Genomic DNA, 20,973 nt, shown 5'->3' on the forward strand with positions numbered 1-20,973 from the left:
CAATCTGATCTCTCACACAGAAAAGTCTGGACCTGAAGTGATTCTTTGATATCTAAATAGGCGTATCTGAAATCTTATTCACTCAGTACATTTTGGGGTACACATTATTATGCTCATAACTGGGGAAATAGAAGTTCTATATATGTAATGCATTTTTGTTAGACAGATGCTGATGTAAGAATATTAGTTTATTCAGTTGTCAGGATCCTGAGAGTCTGGCATATCTACTTAAAGGTTTAAGTTTTTACTGCAACATCAAATACAATAGTTTTACTATGGTCACTTACAATTTGGCTGTGTAGGCAAGCTTAAAGTGATTTAGTGTTTCTCTTCATCTTGTTTAAATTCATACTACAAGCTCCATCTGTCCTGAACGACTATCTACCAGCTGAACATGGCAAATCCAAGATCTTTCTCTTTCATACCAAAATTTCTGGCCAGCCTCTGACGGAACTAGATATATGTCTACTGTCATAACAACGTACATCAAATAAGCATTTATTTTTCTACATTTCAGTACTTGTTATAAATATTTTATTTCTACCCTTCCAACCTAATTTGTAATTCATATATATTTCCTCATATTTCTGTCATATTTCCTTTTTATAGCTATAAGCCATATTTCTACTTTATCATTTCATTTTAACTACTCTGGAAGACCCTTCTATATTTCAGTTGCCTGCAGACTCACAGTCCTACAACATAATCTTAAAATCAAAACTGAGGTAGTGATACACTTATCTGCATGTTAATTCCAGATATTATTAGAATATTATTAGAATGTAAGTATGGAGGTATATTCTGAAGTTTTCCTTGATACATCAAGGCTTTGATCTTTAATCCAATGGAGTATATAGATTTGATCAAAGCCATGCTGAATCTCTTATAATTACAAACTTTAATGTTTATAAACTGTAATGTAAATAAAAAAAAGTGCAATGAAAATTATTTGCAGCATTTCATAGATTTTTCCCTGACACTACACTGGTGTCAAAATAGATTAAACCTGCATATGCCCTACTATTAATCTCAGATGGTTTCCATAAAAACTGAAGTATGCCTCCTCCCGTCTTTCTCTTACTTCCATCTTTCTACATAACTTCGCTATTTGACAAGGCTCATATGAGGTCACAATGGTCTGCAAACTTTTTCAACCATGCACAAGCCTCAATGCAATTACAATTCTCACTCTTCAGGTAGTTATATCAGCTCACACAATACAGACATGGAGCTACAAATATCTGAAAAGTTTGGTGTTTCAATAAATAATGGAAACAGTTGTACTCTATAGAGCTATTACTAAAAGCTTGGTAAAACATTAACTGACAAGATTTAGTTAGCTTCTTCTTTCTTTTTAGAGGAAAAATGTTACTGATAAAATATTAATCATCATTGTAATAAAATTCAGCTTTATCCAGGAACGACTTGAGGTTCTGTGCTAAAACAGATCACACTACTCAGATAAGCAGCAACAAGAGATGAAGGAAAATAAGCCAGCAGTTCAGAAAGTAATAGAAAACAAAATAAACTATTTCTCCATAAAAGTTAATAACATTTCCCAAACGATCTAGACTGTGTTATTTAGAAAAAGTGATAGTTTGTTTGTGGCCTCTAGAAAACACAACTGGATTTGACTGCAGAACAGCAATGGCTTCCAATGAAGACCTTGCTTATTCTGTAAATCCATTTTTGCCTTGACTTTTAAAAAACATTAATAGAAAAGCAACATGTGCAAGTGCAACTGATTTATACCTGTAAGAAATCAAGTTTCCATATTGCTAAAGAGTATTGGAAGAAGGGTTAGAGATAAAATCACAGTTGTAAAAATACATAAAATTAAAGGTTCTGATAACGTGTTTTTAGCCTTAAGTTAGCAAACCACCTCAAAAGTCAGAAGACAAAAAATTCATTTTGTTTGCCCCAAAATGTGTTTTGCCTAGAATACACAGCTGCTAACTCAGTTTTGGTTAAAAAAGAGGTGGAAGACAAACTGTACTAACACACATAAAGTGAAAGATTTTATAGAAATAATTACATCCTTCTTTATTAACAATGTCTCAGAAATATGTGTATTGAGCTAAGCCTTCTTAATCTGTTTCCTCACAAGTACTGTGCCAGACATACAGCCAAGTCTCAATATACGCTTGTATTCCCACCTGTGTCACCAATCCAGTGTTTTCAACTTCTGCAAGAACGACATATAAAAAAGATTGCACTGCAATTAAGAGAAATATGAAATAGATAGCTAGGGCAGAAAATTTTGCATTAAGATTAAGGTAACAGAAGTCGAAGAGATACTCTTGCTCTGTAATTCCAGAGGGAGTGAAGATGACTCTAAAAAGCTGTAGACATTGTCCTTTCATTTGGATAGGGCAATAAATAAGGGATAGACAAAGGTGCAGAAAGGAACCTGGGAATCCACTAGAAACTTAGCCACTTATTCCTGCTTATCTCCCTGCTCTTTGCCAATGTGCTTATTTCATCACATCTTTCTCTTCCCTTTTTCAATGAGAAGAGCTTTCAAAAGTTGTATCGTTATAAGGAAAAGCAGAATTAGACAGGCCCAAAAACATCTTTGTAGAAAATTTGAAAAGAATGTGGTTAAATTTTCAGAATTCAAAGTAAAAAGATCATAGAAGTTTGTGATATCACACAAATAATTCTTTTATGTGGGGGTTGGAATTTGAGATTGAACTTCTAAGAATTATTCTTTCTTCTGTAAGAAGAAATTATTATTTCTTCTTCAATTGGAATATTGATTTCAGTTTACTTTTGTAGCCTCTTATTCCCCCTGGTAATTACTGTTAAGGTAAAACTGTTAGAATCAGTCCAAAACCACTGCCACGTAGAAAAACTTTGGATAGGTAGCCTTTAAAATGTTTTATTCACAAGGTTACTAATGACCACCATTTGAAGCAAAATTGTTGTTTCAATGATGGTCTACAGTTTGATACCAAAAAGGAAAAGCTGAACCTTTAGATTTGCTGTAATTACTTAAGTAATGTGTAATATGCTTAAGTAATGAACTGTCTTTCTGCTTTCCTTGAACGATAAAGTAGAAAAAAAGCTAACAGATAAAAGAAAAAAGTAAAATTACTGATAAAAGGAAGAATAAGCAGAAATCTAAATTCAATCAGCCAAATGCCTAATTTGAAAGAGATAATTAAGGAAGATATAAATTGCTGCAACGTCTCTTAAACAAAATAAAAGTACTATTCCTGACTGTATTTTTCTTATCTTGGAAATATATTTGTATCTGTATTACTAGCTTATTTCTTCTGTATCCTTCTTGCTGGAATAGACTGACTGTATGAAAATTGACAAAAACAAAAATACTACAAAAATAATGAGCTGTAAATTTAATCCTTCATTTACTTATTAATCAAGAATTTCTTATACTGCCTTAATGAAACATTATTTTTTTAGAGCAGTGCAATACAAAAGCATCTTTCTAAATTGAGAAGTCTGACATTGCCATAGTAGTTTATAAATGCCCATAGAATGGGCATGCTTATGAAAATTAATTATCAAAATGCATCATTTATTAGACCCACTCACAGTGAAGTGTTTCCAAAGAGACACATTTCACAGCTAGGCAAGAAAATAAAGTCAAGTTTTCATTGTAGTACTATATGTGATAGTTTTATCCCCAAATAAGCACAGCTTGTTTTTGCTTTCTGATACACATATTTTGTTTTCTCTGTTATTCCACATCTCTTCCTATATTCAGCCCAAGGTGCCATGATTATCAAAACACACACTTGAGAAAAATGCACTAAAATAAAATCTCATTGATATTTGACATTATGATGCCTTGCCACATTTCATCAGTCATATCATCATATAGAGTAATGCAGTCTGATTGATGCAAGTCACAGGGACTCATCATCTTTCATGTATTTGCTGAAGAATGTAAAGGTATCACACAATCTTTGGACAGAATTCAAAGAATTAGAAATAAAGGTTTTGCTATTTTATCTTTCCATGAAGATAAGATTTTTATTTTACCCCTCTGGGAGATGTTTTTTAAATAACTTTATTGAGATTGCATGCATCATATAACTTCTAGTCTCCTCCTGGAAATCCATTTTAAGTAATTTCAGCTTTAGACTGAAGTAAACAGTAAAGCGTTTTACAGCTCATTACAGCTTTAATATTTGGCTGGAGATTAGTACTTCTGCTGAAAAAGGCATTTTAGGGATACAGAAATTGGGCTATGAGAGATTTCTGTGTAAGCCTTTCAGAAATGCTTATTTATCTAATACTCTTCCCTTCTGTAGAATATTTTTTTTCTCTTACAAGATGATGGAAGGGCTAACGTAAACTGGGCTCTATGGATCTAAAGCATAAAATTTTGAAACTAACTTTTTGTAGCCTAATTATGAGATAGTTTACTGATGAAATCTGATTTTAAGACATCAAGATGATTATCCAGAGATATGAAAGAATGATCCTAACTTCATTAAACTATTTTTAAATACATAAGAAGGCAATAATTTTCAAGAGACTTTAAAAAATAAATTACTCTTTCAAACTGCAATTACAAAATACCTTAACATATTTTTCTGAAGAAAATGCCATAAATATTGGACATTAGGCTATTTAAATGACATATAATTTGTATTTAACTCCCTGACCTAAATGAAAATACTTAGGAACTAGTAAATCTTTCAATATGCAATGGCCAATTTTCTTTGTGATATTTAATTGCTGCCTAAATCTTTTGTTTTCTCTTTCCCGTTTTTTCTCTTTTCTTGTGAGAAAGAAATTAATGTCTATGCCTACATTTTTATAACCCTAAAATAACTAATCCTAACGTTTGTTTATTTTTCTTCGTAACTACAAAGTGAAAATCAATTATTTGTACAAACAACTCTAGTACTAAGATTCTTTGGTGGGAGTCAACTGGTATACAGCAATCCCTGAAACTCAGATGGTTATATGAAAGCAACATTAACTTAGACTTTCCTAGACATTTTTTTTTATTATTTTTATTTTGTGCTTAATATAAACATACATACGGTCAGGTGTAATTCTAGAATTAAGGAGGAAACCCTGTTCTTTTCACAAGGAAAAATCTTATATGCCATATCAAGCATCACAAAACAAATTTTCATTATTTCTTCTGCTTTCTAATACCACTGAAGTCAGCAGGTGCTGTGGGTACTTAACTATGGCCGCTGAAGTTAAACACAGTTGAGCAGTGCTTTGGTTTTGAAGTCTGAGTAAAAAAAATTGCCATGATATCTACAACATACGATCATATTTCTTAATGTCAGGAAATCTAATCCTCTGTGCCATTTGTAAGATGTTTTAATTTGTAACTTATTGCAGACACTTTGGAATCCCCCGTGTCAACTGTATGTTTAAGATTAACTTTCTCAGAACTTAATACTCTGATCAAGTTTGAGCCCTAGTAGGGTTCCAGTATGACTCACGTTACTTCTTCTCATGTTACCGTAGTTATTCTCTTATGTTTTATTATGAAACAAATTATTGTAAAATTACTATCTATGAAAAAAATGCTGAGTCAATAAAACATCAATTTCTGCTTCTCCTAAAACCAAATTTAGTAAATAGATGAAAATCACTGTATTGAATACTGCAGCCTCACTAAACTGCCTGCTCGTGAATGTCATTTCTTTTAGTTTAGCAGTATTAAAAAGATTGTTTGGCTACAGAGATAAACAGAGATCAGACAGGAATGAAAGGGTAAGAAAAGTAATCCACAAATTCTGGCAAGCAACAATCTTATTTATTCTGAGGCCTATAAAAAAAGTTCAGTCTCAGCTCGACCCTGAATTTCCTGCTGTATTTTAATGCTTTATCCAGTGTTACATTAAAGTAGAACTACCTAATAATTTTTTTAAATGCTTATACTTGCTAGTAATGTATATCATAGTTTTACAGACCAAAAAGGGATCTTATCTTAATCACCAAAAAAAACCAAAACAGAATCATCTTGTACTTTCTACACAATTGAACTTTCAAATTAGTAGGCTCATATTTCAAATTCCGAGGTTCAGGCATACCCAAATACAGACTTCACTTAAAGCTACACATCCATCAATGATGAAGCAAATTTAAATTTTGAATCTCATTCTAGACTGTGAGTAGATAGCTCAAGTCCAGCCCAAGTTCAGGTAAGATTTTGTTAATCAAAGTTTAAATATTTATCTAAAGCAAATATAGATGATTTTTGTTTTCATAAGTTAACACATTTCTAATATCAAATGGGTTACTGATACATATATACGTATGCATATTACAATAAGAATTGTATTTCTTGTTCTATTGAACAAATGTTGAAGTCAAGAAAAGACTTCTACTTACTACAATTCAGCTGAGCCTCCTAAAGTAAAATTACATCCTTAATTCACACAAAAGTTAGACCTGATACTTTGAATACAGAAAAACCAAGAGTCATGGTATATAACAACAATTTTTATCATTGTGAAGCCATGTTACCTAAGCAAATGGTATAACTACCACAAAACAATGCTTTACTAACTGTAACAAATAAAAAGCAAATCACTGTGTTATGGGTAATGGGTGGTCCTCCACAGGTGGTCTTGTGGAGTTTAAGTTCAAATCTGTCCTTACAGCAATTTCGTTTTTAGATTATGCAATATCTTTTGGTTGGTCAAGTAATCTCACTGATGATAAGATATTCTTCTCTCCAGAGGATGAAAATATTTGCAGATGACCGATAGATTAATTATTACTAAGGTGAGGAAAGGAAAATGCTAACATTCATTTAAATACCATACAATTACCTTACCTGTTACTTTCAGTCTGTCAGCTCCAATGACAATCTCATCTTCATCTGCAGAAAACAACACTCTTCCACCTTCACTTGACCTCACTTCAAACCTTTTACACTGGGCCTCCACAGCATCAGCTCCTGAAATAAAGGGTGAATGTTTCATCTGAGATAATTTGTAAAAAAGAAAAAAAAAAAAAAAAAAGAGAATTCATCAAGAATTTATCAGTATGCATGGGGTACCCTAAACGCATGGAGTACAAGAGGCTTAAGGGGATTTTATCAAATAGTGGTCTTATGTATAAGTCTGGTAGATAGTTTGTATTATAAAATAATATTAAATGATTTTATGGAGTGATTATTTCACTATTGCACATCAGGTTAAAATTTTAAATAACTGTTGAAAACATCTACGCTATCATCCTCATGGCTGTCCTCTGGACCTGCTCCAACAGGTTGCTCTGGATGGCATCTCTTCCCTCCAGCGTGTCAGCCACACTACTCAGCTTGGTGTTGTTGGCAAACTTGCTGATGGTACACTTGATCCCACTGTCCGTGTCACTGACAAAGATGTTAAACAGCGCTGGTGTTTAGAACAGTACAATTTAGAACATACTTAAGAGCATACTCTGCGTGCTTGATGAAATGTCATTTCAGACAGAGCTTTCTCGGCTTTGTTCAGCTTAAAGTGGAGCTTCTGGCCAACGGGAAAAAAAAATATAGGAGCCTACTCCATGAAAATCAAATACTCAATCCAGCAGATAATGGTATTTTTCATCCAGTTCTATTGCTAACTTGAACAGCAAAAATAACAAAAACAAAAACAAAACAAAAAAAAAACCAACAAAAATCAGACCACAATTCATCTCACGTTATGAAATATAAGTACCATATGTCTCAAAGCTCCAAAAATCTAAAATAATTATGAAATCAAACAGATCTATGGGACTGCATCTACAAGTGCAATAAAGAAAATTTGAAGATACCAAACTGTTAAGTTTACTATATTTGCAGTTTACACGCTTTATCCTTATTCTTCAGTGTTTTGCCTGTTATTATTTTTTTAATTATTATTATTTAATTTTATTAATCACTGAAAGCAAAAACTTCATTCTGAAAATTTTGTTAAAAAGTGAGGAACAGTATATACCTGTAAGGCAAATTTCAGAATTTCAGGGAATACTTACCTGACATTTTTTCCGCAATCCCTAATTAGATTTCTAATGTACACCTGGAACAACCCATCAGCACCGATGTGTGAAAATTATGCAGAAGATGTTGTAGACAAAGATATCCATGTATGTCATTTCAGTCTATCGAACTGGCTCATAGGTTTACTTTCATAATGAGGAAGTTTTCAGTTTAATATGTAAATGTTCAATATCAAAATATATAAGAAATAAAATAATTGTGATAACTAACTTTGGATGAGGAACTGCAGTAGCAGACCTTAATTTGCAGGATTGGCTATATATATAAACAACAACAACAACAAAAAAAAAAACAAACACAAACAATTCCTTCTACTAAGAAATGAATATATTTCAGCTGCTTGGCATTTGTACCTCTTCGGCATCACATTGCATATAAGTAGCCCTATAATGCAGCTAGTTCAAACTACAATTACAAGACTAATTCTACTTTTTTTTATGCTATACAAAAGCGGCTTTTACTTTATGTTGCAGTCACGTCTTAATGGTGCATCACTCAGTATTACTTATCACTGAAACAGTGGTTAGTGTCAAGCCACTTGAGAGATTTCTAACAAAAAATTAATACATGTTAAGACAGTCTCTTTGATGTGGAACCTGATGTAAATATTATGAAAATGGTTTAGAAAAGTTAAACTGCCTACAGAGTAATCAATGCTATCAAAATAGAATTCTGTTTCATAACATTTTCATTTCCCGGTTGAAATATGAGTAAGCAGTTGCATGTGCAATGTATTAGTATATTATCTTCTCAGCTGTAATGCAAATTGCTGTGTCGCAAAAACAGTCTACAAACATTCGTGCCTCACAAAATGTCTGAATCTTTAATAGTAGTATTAACAAAATGAAGAATCATCTCTCTGTGCATTAAGAAAGCAAACCTGAAATTTTTCGCTCAAACTTGTAGAGCAATCAGACTATCCACTCTGCATGCTTGTTTTTAACTAATCCAGAATATTTTATCTGCTTTGATAATGAATATGTCAGTCCAGGGAAACATGCAAAAAAATCTGACTTCTAAATTATGTTTGGAAAGGTAATTTCTATCAAACACATGGCCATCCAAAAAACTTACTGGCTATGCTGAGGATAAATGTACTTTACACTAAAGATGCAGTCAACTTCTCTATAGCTTTAATCAGGATGAAGGCAAGACCATAGAATATTTTCTTGTCCTCTTGTGTCCAGAAAAATTACATACTTGTATTTTCATTTGTATAATGCTGAATTAAATTAAGAATCTTTAAAATTCCATTCATTTAAAGCATATGGATGAAGCACATACATTTCATATTCATCCATACACTGTAGATACTAATGATTGTTTATAATACGTGCTTGTTGCACAGCAGTTGCATAATTGAAACTATTATTAAACTGGTAAAAGTGGTACAAAATATAAAATTATTCATTTGAACTAGACTACAGTGAATATATGTTAAAGGAAAATGTTGGGCAGCACATACAACATAGATACAGAGAATTATATTACTGTAACACAGATTAATATGAATGAAGATTAAATTTCAAGGCAGAAACTGTCTATTTTGAATTTGTATAGTATCTAGCTTGATTATTTATTAAATAATACCATAATAACAACCATGAAGAATGCATGCTTTAAAAATTTTGCTTTTTAAAGTCAAATATGACTTGTATGACTTTATTATTATTCAGGAAAAAACAAATTACGACCTGCATTGGGAATTATAATAAGTACTACCAAGAATTTAGCCAGCTTAGAGTTTAGATATGATTATTAAAATCTGACTTTAAAGGCTGAAGGATAAATACTCCATTTACCAAATATGATTTAATTCTGATCAGGTTGAAAACTTGATTTGTATAAAACTATAATTATGCAATGGAAGTATAAATGGTTGTTGGTTTATGCATAGACAGGTGGTTTGTTGTTGTTGTTGTGGAAATTGCTGTTCATCCTGGGTAGCACACAGTGGTTTCTTTCACTGCTTGGAGAGCATGTACAGTCATTACAGCTTGCTGGCCAGTTCAGTTTTCCTCTACTGGCAGAGTTGAACTTCTTCATAAATTTTGTGGTTATGCATATTTTGATTAACAATGCACTGTATCATGTTTTGTGCTGTGGGCAAGAACATCCAGGTTTGGGGTTCTTTTTTTTTTTTTTTTTTCTTTTTTCAGAGTAGTTTCCACACTAGTTTCAGAGTAGTTTCAGAGTTTTCTACTAGTTTCAGAGTAGTTTTTCCCTTCCAGTTTTCCATAAAATTATGTAGCAGAAATAACAATACTTGTATGATACTTGTAAACATGAAAAGTGATGTAGAAAGTCAGAATTGTAGGGACAAGACAGACAAACTAAAACCCATAATTTTCCTAATTGCACCCATGGTTTCCACCCAAACATTATTTTAGACTTAGTTTCAATTTTTTAAGAATGTCTGAATATATAAGAATATCATTTTAAACTAAAAGAGCTTAGGAACAGATTCTTTACTCAGAGAGTGGTGAGGCACTGGCACAGGTTGTCCAGAGAAGTTGTGGATGCCCCATTCCTGGCAGTGTTCAAAGGCCAGGCTGGATGGGGCTTTGGGCAACCTGGTCTGGTGGGAGTCCCTGTCCATGGCAGGGGGGTGGAACTTTAAGGTCCCTTCCAACCCAAACCATTCTATGATTCTATGGGAATATTTCTCATTTAGCACAAAACAAAACAAAACATTTGGGACATTACATCTATATTCCAAGAAGATCTAAGAAGAATATGTTCCACCTTTCTCAGCAGCAAAACACTTCATTCCCACTCTCAACACCAAGATTTAAAATAGTAGAAATGTTAAAAACAGTAAAGTGTAAAGCTAACATTTTCTTTGCTTTATCTTGTGGTCTGTTTCCAGCCATCTACATTGCATTTCCATTCATTCCCAACTTACTGAAACATAAGATGAAACTGAAATGTATGAGGAAAAGTAACTATCAACTTTGTGCAATGCAATGGTTCTTTGAAATATGAATTAACATACAAATTATTTATACATTTAGTAAGACATCACAGTATGCCCTGCCATTAATTTTGCTTAATTTTGAGGTCCTGAAAACAGTTGCAAAACAGCCTTAATATTAGCAATCATGGGGGAAAGAAGAAAATGTCTGAAAAGAACGTTTGGCAGAAAAAAGTAGATTGTAGTTGCCACCATCTTTAAATGAACATATTAATTAAAATTAACTTCAGGGAGTACATAGATGGAGAGTTATCCTATCATGTGTAATAAACAAATGTGATCAAAGAACGCATGTATTGCCGAATGCAAGGCTATCCAAACTGGAGCTGCTGATCAGATCCAGTTATTCAGCCAGCTGACAAAGAGACAAATGGGTGCTGTGAGGCTTTCTGGACCAGGATCATCATATTCATGGAAAAATAACCTTTAGATCATCAGTGTTAAAAAACCTAAGGCCTGGTGAGTGGAAGCAGTCTGTGATTTCACTGAGTGCGATACAACTCATGTAATTGTAGAGATCTACATGTAGTTACTTAATGAGATTCACGTAACAGCCAAGGGAGAAACAGACATTTGAGCATGTGATACATTTGGCCTCCTTCCAGCATTTACCTTTAGATAATATTAAATACATTAAAAGTTGTATTTTTTCTCTTCTGTTGATAAAGACATTCTGTGTGTTTACATCAGATGTAGATGAACACTAGCAGTAGTGTCTGGTTTCTAAATCACCTTCCTTGTCCACCAGACAGACAACAAATTCAGATACAGAAATAGATAAAATTCAACCACATAAAATTAAATACAGAGCCTAGAATTCAAAGCTAATTACCATGAGTTTATGATCTTTGTAAATGCAAAACAATGAAATTCAATGTACTGTCTTCTGATTCTTCAATGAAAAATGGGTTATTTAAACATTTATTAAATACAGGATATTTTTGGATGACACAGTAAGGCAGTTTTATGAAAATGTGTTGATGCTTTTGAGATTGGAGATAGAATAGAGAAACCTTTTTTATTAAAGATTCAACCGCCAGCTGGGTCTAAAACCAATATTTTTGAAATATACACATAGATAAAATTCTGTTAATATTCATAGGAATACTAGATATCATACTATTTTGGCCACCAGAGGTCTCAGATATTTTTCAGTGAATGCAAATGCAATAATGCAAATGAAGGAATCACACCAGCTGAATAAAAGCATTGAGGAATTTGAATAAAGGGAGCTTTCAGCTGAGAGCAAGAGATCTGCACAAGCAAACATTCACGGCAATGAGAACTTATTCCGTGTTCTGTTTGCTAAGAAAGGGAAGAGACCATCTTTGCTATATCAAAAAAGGGTGAAAGTGACCCTTTGAAAAAACCTAAATGACACTGTCAGTTGTTCCTGGCCCTGCTATGGAGGTGTCAGCAGGCTATTGCTCTTATGAAAGGTTGACTTTTTAGGTTTTCCCCTGCTCAGACAAGGGAAACGTGAACAAGTGCTAGGCCAGAAGTAATAACGCACATACTGGTTGTCTTTTTTAGAGACAGACTATAATGAATAATACCTTTTGTCAACCTAAACTACTGGCATAGGGACAATCCCCTCCCCACATTTATGTAAGAAATGTATATAAATGAAGAAAACTAAGTAGAACCACAGTATGGTGGTAGCATGGTTCTTCCTTCTTCATGTTCTACAGACCCATTGGTACCCCTAAAAGACTAGTAATATAAAGCTTAGGACTCAGTCAAATGAAAGCTCACATGAAAATTCTGGCCTCCCAGACAGATTTTCCCTCTATGAGCTTCATCAAAAGACATATATAAATTGTCACCTTTGCAAAAAATCCTTCCTGCAGCCTGCTTTCCTGGTGCACGTTGGGACTGGATCTGCAGGTATGAAATTATGTATGAAAGTCATATAAAAGTTGCAGCAGACAGCATCTGTGTGCTACTTCTATATGAGGCCACATCTACACAAGAACAAACTGTGCTTTTCCCCCTACTATCCTTATCATGTTATATTCTGTCGGATATTTTCAGAAATTACATTGCTAAACCTGATGACATGACCTGATACAGTTGCCCACAGGTTTTTCTTCAACTATATGGATTAAAGTAAAATGTGCTTCTTTATGGTTGCTTGAGCTTTAAGTTAACAGTTTTCTTTTTTTTTTTTTTTTTTCCTCTTCTGTAATGGCTAAGAGCACATGCCTCATCTGCTCCTGTGACTGAGCTGAGAGGTTGCAACTGTAGCTATACTATCCTGAAAACTTATACAGGTCCTTAGATAAGAAGGCTAAGCAAGTCTAAGGAAGATATGCCAGGAATATGTATGTTTTGCTCTATTTATAACCTTAGCAAGTTTAGTATATTCAAACATGAGCTTGATAGTTAAACAGAGACTTTTGGGGAGATTAGTGAGTTTCCTATCTAACTGATTTCTCTCATATAAATACATTATAAGCATATATAAACAGTACACGTTATATATATAAAATTATAAAAATGTTAAAACTAAATAATACATATATAGAAATTACTGAATTTAAAATTAAGTTATTAAATACATTTAAATATCAATTAAACAAACTAAATTCAAATTAACAAACTAAAACCCAATATGTTATTGTTTATTACATTATTATTGTTTATTGCATTATCTTTTCTACATATGTTCTCCTCCATTGTACAGGAGTCTTTTTTTGTGATAATGAAGATCACATTCAAATCAAATAGCATGAGCAAGCATAAGACAGTAAGGGGAGTATGAAACTTCCTCATTTTATAGATCAAACTCTGAGACAAAACAATAATGTTGCATTTGTCCTTGGAAAATACAACATATTGTAGATTATAAGGTTATTTGTTCCTCTCTAAAACTTTCTATTTCTAGTAATGTATTTTCTTTAGGTAATTTTAGTCTGATTTTTCTATTGAAGATGCTAAGATATAGAATTAACTTCAGATATTCTATAGAAAATCACTTATTTTTAAGTCTCTACAACCTTGGTTTTCTCTTTTCTTAAAAACAGATCTGATGTTTGAGCTCTTCGTATCCCCTGAGATCTTATCTGTCAACCACATCCCCTAAAATAATTGCTAATCATGCAAATACCTTTGCCTGTTTTAGCATTCTGAGGTGAATTTCACTGGAATTTATATTGAATAAAGTGAAATATACTCATGTTACCTAAGGGTTCTTTACCTTTTCTTGATTTTTACCTTGTGACTTTTTTTTGTCACTAACTCTTATGTATCTTGCTTTGTGAAAATTTAAAAAGAAAAGTATTTCAGTTTCATCTTACTTACTGGTACTATTCTCTTTAAGTGTTAGACATACTTACTCTGATTTTTTTTTCTTATTTTTAGGTAAACATTTTTTTGTAGTTTGTTAGCATAAATTAGAAGCTAATTTTTAAATTTTATTTGTACACTTGATTTACACTTACTATACAGAGGTTATTTTTCAATATTTCTTCATTTCATTTTTTTTCTTTGGATTTTATTAAAAGGATATAAATTGTTTTTTTCAGATGCTTTTACTAGTTTTTCATGAACTTTAGACATAACTGGTTGTGACAAGGAAATAGTCTATGGTATCATTTACAATGCACTGAATTATAACTTTAAAAAGGTTTCTAAATGTAAATTAAATAGCAGAAACAAGAATGAAACAAGATCTGCAATTTGCAGACATCAGAACAACTAGCATCCACTATGCACTATAGTATAGGGTGACGAGGGCTCAGCCTAGCTCTCAGGATACACCCCAGTTTTTACAATATCACTTTAGAAAATTACCTGTCTCCTTGCCCTTGGCAGCGGGACAAGGGCCAGGCACGCTGCAGAAGCAGGATAAAAGCAGATTTATGCTTTTAGTTTCTGAAAGTGTCTCTTTTGATTAAGGTTCTTGATGGTGCTCACTACTGACTTGTAGCACACAGAAGATGCAATCCACTGATGAAGACATCTACATCACATCTACCTCAGATTCCTACCCTGCTACACTTAAATTCTGTGCCTTCATCTGTGATTTGAATCACTCCTAGGTAGTCTACCTTTCACATATACCACTTAGAAAGGCTATAGGCTATATTCATAGCTTTCTAAGACTGTCATAAGACTAGGATCTTATGACAATGGGACTTTAGCATCATTGGAAACTCCGAAGTGTCCTCAAAGGAATGTATAATTTTGAAGGAAGGAAATCTAACTCTAAAAGGAAATGTGGATGGTTCTATGAACTTGGAGGTAAAACCTGCAGCATAACTGGACTTTTTTTCAGGGACTTCCTGAAAGGAAAAGCTTTGGTAATATGACAAGCCAAGTAGAATCACTCCACCACAGAGAAAAACAGATGTGGTAAGTTAGCATCTGGCTTCATACATAAATTCTACAACAAACAAACAAAACCAAAAACACACAGACACACACACAAGCAAGCAAAGACCCAGGAAAGACCAAATTAGAGACAGAGGATTAGCAGACTTCCCTTTGGTTCTTAAAAGACAGGTCATTGTCACAACCACTCTCCATCCTCTTCCCTAACAAAAAATCACTTGTTTCCAGAAGCAAAAGGGGTAGGAAGCTTTCAGTGACTGACTGACCTGGACTGAGTCCAGGTGCCTTGGTAACCCATGGGAGATAGGAGCAACAGAACAGTTTCTCAAAACAGACCATCTGTCCTAATCTTCACAAATGGAAACCCATGAAGTCTTGGGACTCTAAAGTTAGAATAACTTCTTTTAAGGGCAATGTAGTCCTTAATTTAATTTTATTTTTTTAAATGCTCACTCCATAATATTTTGATCTGTAACTGATGTTAGTGATTCAAGAACGGATAACTATTCCAGGTCACTAATTAATTTCAGATTTATGGAATGCTTTTCCTTACAGGAAGAAATCTAGTAGAAATTTTAAAATATTCAACCAATCATTCATTCAGTGCCATCTGTTCGTCATTCAGCTGCAACTGCAATATTTATCACCATAAGAATAACCTTTATTATAGAAATTAAAAAAAACCAACAATATTAAATATATATTTGAAAGTCCTTTATGTGCCTGAGACATTACATCAAGATACCTCTGCCCATCTACAGATGGCACAATTAAAAATCTGGCATAAGACAGAATTTGAAATTCCATAACGTTCTGAATGGAAGCAAAATTATTAAAAGGCAAATAAACATAATTATCTTGATTAATAAGCACAACAAAACAGCCATGATCTAGCCATGGACATTAACTGATATTTTCCAATGTGATATTTCATTTTCAATGTTATACTTAAGTTGGTTTTGGAACTGGATATTTTTAGACATAAATAAATAAATAAAATGTAATTATAAAAATATTTTATTTGTAAACTCTAAATGAAAAGTGAGTTAAAACAGTGATCTAAAAACACATGCTAGTTATAACATAATAGTGACTTGCAGTTTCTGATAGTCCAGAGATAGCTTAGGGCAAATTCTAGCAAATAAGTTGTTCTTTTTTCTTTTATACTAGGCATTTAAGAAATATAAACTAGGACTTTATATCTCAGAGGTTTGTGATTTTGTATGGACAAATTATTTTCATGAAAAAACAAACCAGAAAGACCAGACAAACATTTCCAGGCTTGACTATCTACTTGCATAAATCTCTTTCAAATATAGAAATTAAGGCTATTTTCCCATAGCTGACTCAGTAAGAAAATTGCTAAAAATCAGACTTTTTAAAGATAGTTGAATAAAGAATCCAAGTCCTGAAGGAAATTAATTCTCACCCACATTTTTGATAAAACTCTTTGCTATTACCTCAACATCTTTAACAAGACCAGCATGCTATTTACTTTCTTCTTTGAAGTGTTTTCTGTAGCACTGAAGTAAAGGAGAGCATCAGAAAGATCTCACTATTCTGTTTTTTTAAAATTATTTTCCCGGTTAAGTTTAAAAGAGCTTCACATTTATTTGTCCTTCTTTTGTCCTTCACCTAAGTCACTCCTAGTGGATTAATAGAATCTTACCAATATTAATGATCTGTCTGAACATCGGAGGGTGGGGACAAAAAAAAAAAAAAAGAAGTAAAAATAAAATCTTGATGTCCTGTCAGGGACTTGTTAAAGGGCCAGATGCTGTAGGTAATTTAATAATGCTTAGCACACAGCAGCAGTCTTGTGAATGTCATGACACATGCACAGCACATGCTTTTGCAGTTAAATGAAACTTTAGCAGTTAATAATACTAAGGTCAAAGAATTAGTGCCATCTTTTGAAGATGTATGTTGTATTCTTCAAAACCTGTTTAGATATCTCCAAATAATGTCTATTTCTTTGACTTTGGGGATTTCTCTCCTACAAAAGGAAATCACTTTTTCCTGCTTTGAACATTTGGGCTGTAGATATGCTGTCTATATTGGCCAACCGTGCATGGGTAACAACAGCAAGACAGATGGCAATGGATTAATATTTAAACAGTAGCACTTCTGTACCACCATGCAAACCATTAATGACATTTTCCCTCAAAGACTCTACCTCTACAATTAAACCAAACCCCTGCTTAGAGTTGCCTATCCTCTGGTATCATACATAAAATTTCTTTTTTTTCTTTTTAATACTGAGGATTAGATATTTGAGAACTGAGACAAAATATCCTTTTTCCTAATTATCAGTGCCAAATATCTGGAAACAGTGGAATTATTCAGACTTGGATTTAAAATATAATCAGGTAAAAAATGTCATGGTTTTGTCTGGGATAAAGTTAATTTTCTTCATAGAGGCTCACATAACGCTGTGTTTTGGATTTTTGATGAAAAAAGTGGTGATAACACACTAATGTTTTAGTTGTCACAGAGCAGCGCTTACGTGGAGCCAAGGACTTTTCAGCTTCTTGTGCTGCCCTGCAAGTGAAGAGACTGGGGGTGCAGCTGGGAGGGGACACAGCCAGGACAGACTCTCCAAAGATGTTCCGTGCCATACAGCATCATGCTCAGCAACAACAGCTTGGGTAAAGAGGAAGGGGAGGATGTTTGGAGTGATGGTGTTCGTCTTCCCAAGAAACCATTACGTGTGATGAGCCCTGCTGTCCTGGAAGTGGCTGAACGCCTGCCTGCTGATGGGAAGCAGTGAATGGATTCCTTGTCTCGCTTTGCTTGCGTGCACAGTTTTTGCTTTCCCTAGTGAACTGTCCTTATCTCAACCCATGAGTTCTTGAACTTTTACCTTTCTGATTCTCTCCCCCTTCCACCTGGGGAGAGTGAGCGAGAAGTAGCGTGGGCCTGAGCTGCCTGCTGGGTTAAACCACAACAAATAAAAGCCTATAAAGAGGAAAGGTGAGCGGAGGACTGATGCAGCATCGCTGAAGTAACTGTTGATAATTGAAATCCATGTCAGCTTATATCCAGTTTCACTACAGATGCCCCAGAGTCAAAGCAAGCCTTAGAGTTAAGTCTGGGATGAAACATTAAGGGCTCACACCTAGTGCACTGGACAGCCTTCATGCTCTTGCTTCCCCTCTAGCACCACTGTCAGAAAATCACTAACTGTTCCCTTTCATCCTTTTCCTACCATCTCTAAAGTGACAGTGGGTGCAGAAGATCAACCGTTGCCCTCTGATGAGGAAAGAAAGAGGCCCATGACTGCTGCTTTTGCAGAGGCGAGCCTGCAGGAAAGCTGCGTGCAGCCAGCCCTCTGCGTACCCAGCATTGATCACCAGCTGCTGGGACCTGAAGTTTTCCTTCAAGATTTATAGCGAAGATATATGAGAAACTGAAATAGCTGCAGAAGAAAAAAAGGAATGCAACCAGCCCAGGAGCTGCATACAACTTGAAGGCTTTCTGAAGCCTGAACTTTAGGAACTTATCTCAACTTTGGGAAGGCATCTTTTCCTCCATGTGCTTGTCCTTTTCATATCAAATCTAGATTACTGAAAGAAAAATACATTGAAAAACAGCTATTTGACCTCAAAATTCCGAACACAGGTGATGAATAAGCTTAGAAAAAGAGAGAGGAAATAACCTGCATTTATTTTGTCTATGCTACAAATATTATATAGAGGAGTATCAGACTAGTGTAAAAGTACAATGCATGTTTTTCTTTTTTTTTTGTTTGGTCAGTTACAGATAGCAAAAGATGTTCTACACATTTGATCAATACAGCTTCAGATACAAACTAACACAAGCTGTACCTTGTATGCTAGGAAGAAACAGACTTCCTGAGATCAGAGGGAAAGAAAAAGAAAAGAGGAAAAGTTGGATCAAAACTCGAATGTGGAAAACTTTTAGTTCCTGAAGTTTTACAGCCTGAGTATTTTAACAAAAACAAACAAACAAAAAAAGTAATTATTTTTTAGACTTGAAGAAGATTTTGTAGAATCTGCTAGTAAAAAAAAAAAGGAAAAAAAGTTAAAGCAGGGGATCTTATATCGATAGAGTAGACCTTCTTTGCTATAGTCTGTTTTGAACCAATAACGAACACACACTTTCAACCCTGAAATAGCCAAGCAGAAATTGCACAGAATTTAATTATTGTCTTACTACTGCTTGCATTTGTGTTCATAGGGAAACTTTGAATTCTTGCCATATCAACTGACACTGTACGGTCTTGTATTTCAGGAAGGATCTTTTAAGTTAAATAATGGCCATGCCTACCAAAAAAAGATTACTATTTGGTCCTAATGAATGACAGAGAAATAGCTTACTATTTTTTTGATAGCATGGTTTTCAACAGGCGATTCAAAAGGGAGATGTAAGATAAATTTCACGCCATAGGGTTTTCAAATATTATACAGCAATATAGTGTTTTGTCTGCACATCATATAACAAAAGAATCACAATGACATAAAAGATATTACTTAGAAATTGAAAATTTACCTAAATGACTAAAAGAATTGTAAAATAACATGTAAAATACCTCATTTTCAAAGAGATCTTGTTACTCAGGCACAAAGTAGACTATGGATAGCTGATGATATTGTGTATTTAATATTTTCCTGACTTAATTATGTAATGTATGTATTAAAAAGCATTATTTTCCAATCAGTTAATGCAAGGTCTAGCCACAAAAGCCTAAGTTCACCACTACTGAATGTCGAATTTACATGAGTAGATTAATGCAGAGAGTGATGTAACTAACTTAGAACTGAAACGGAAATAAAAACTTGAAAAGAGTTGTTTGCAACTGTTGCTTTTTTTTTTTTTTTTTTTTTACTAGTCCATTAATTATTATTGCCTTTTGATGCCGAATCAAAACAAACAAGTCAAGAGGCTTCATATTATTGCAAGATGACTTAAACAGATAAATGCAGAATATGGATGAATTTCAAATAAATAACATGTTAATTTTTAAAAGGCTACTTTGGCAAACCAATCAAAGTGCTGGCAAAGAGGCTGAAGTTTTTACCAGTTTTCAGAGCTTATTATTTTCCTAATACCACACTTCAAGATAATTAATCAATGCGAGTATATTTTTGTAATAGCTTAGCCAAAGTCATTAAGAGTATATCTGAACATATTTTATGTGAGCTACTATTGCAAAACTTGTTATAGCCCAGATGGCTTGTAATAAGACTTTTCCAGGGATTAGACAGAAACAGAGACAACGTCACATTGCCCTGTAAATTATGAGAAGGGATGAGAGCTGGATTCCAGCTGGACATTTCCACTGTTATGAGCAACATGGCTCAGTTTTTGACTAGCTCCTGGCTCTTCTCGCATGCTGTTCCAGGAGGAGACTTAAGGCCATATGGCCTCTCAGGCAATGCTTTTCCTACCTTCTGCGCTAATTCCCTCAGATGAAAGAGGTCCTTTAACCCTGCAGTAAGTATAAGGTAGCTAACTTGTATTAAAAACAAGCACAAGTTATCTCGCATTTACCTCATCTGAAAAGATCTAACAATAGTAGATGAGTTATATTTTCTCCTCCTGAAAATTCCTATACCTAGAAAGTATAGGGATATAAATACTATACATTCTATACCGGCTCTTACTTTGTTAAGAAACACTATACTTCAGAACTTATATATTTGAAGTTAATAATAATAAGCTGTGT

At 33.8% G+C, this 20,973-nt stretch overlaps 1 protein-coding gene across 2 annotated transcripts in view; it reads right to left on the reverse strand.

The window, feature by feature from the left end:
* SGCZ (sarcoglycan zeta) overlaps positions 1 to 20,973 on the reverse strand; it is a 199,226-nt gene that overhangs the window by 44,018 nt on the left and 134,235 nt on the right. Inside the window, exon 4 of one of the 2 annotated variants that reach the window (XM_035539589.1) lies at positions 6,782 to 6,904. The exons of the other annotated variant lie outside the window; for it this stretch is intronic. Coding sequence (XP_035395482.1) covers positions 6,782 to 6,904 — 123 coding nt within the window. The remainder of the gene's footprint in view (positions 1 to 6,781; positions 6,905 to 20,973) is intronic. 2 annotated transcript variants of the gene reach the window in all.

The sequence above is a fragment of the Cygnus atratus genome, chromosome 4 (assembly GCF_013377495.2).
Source record: "Cygnus atratus isolate AKBS03 ecotype Queensland, Australia chromosome 4, CAtr_DNAZoo_HiC_assembly, whole genome shotgun sequence".
Classification (NCBI taxonomy): domain Eukaryota; kingdom Metazoa; phylum Chordata; class Aves; order Anseriformes; family Anatidae; genus Cygnus; species Cygnus atratus.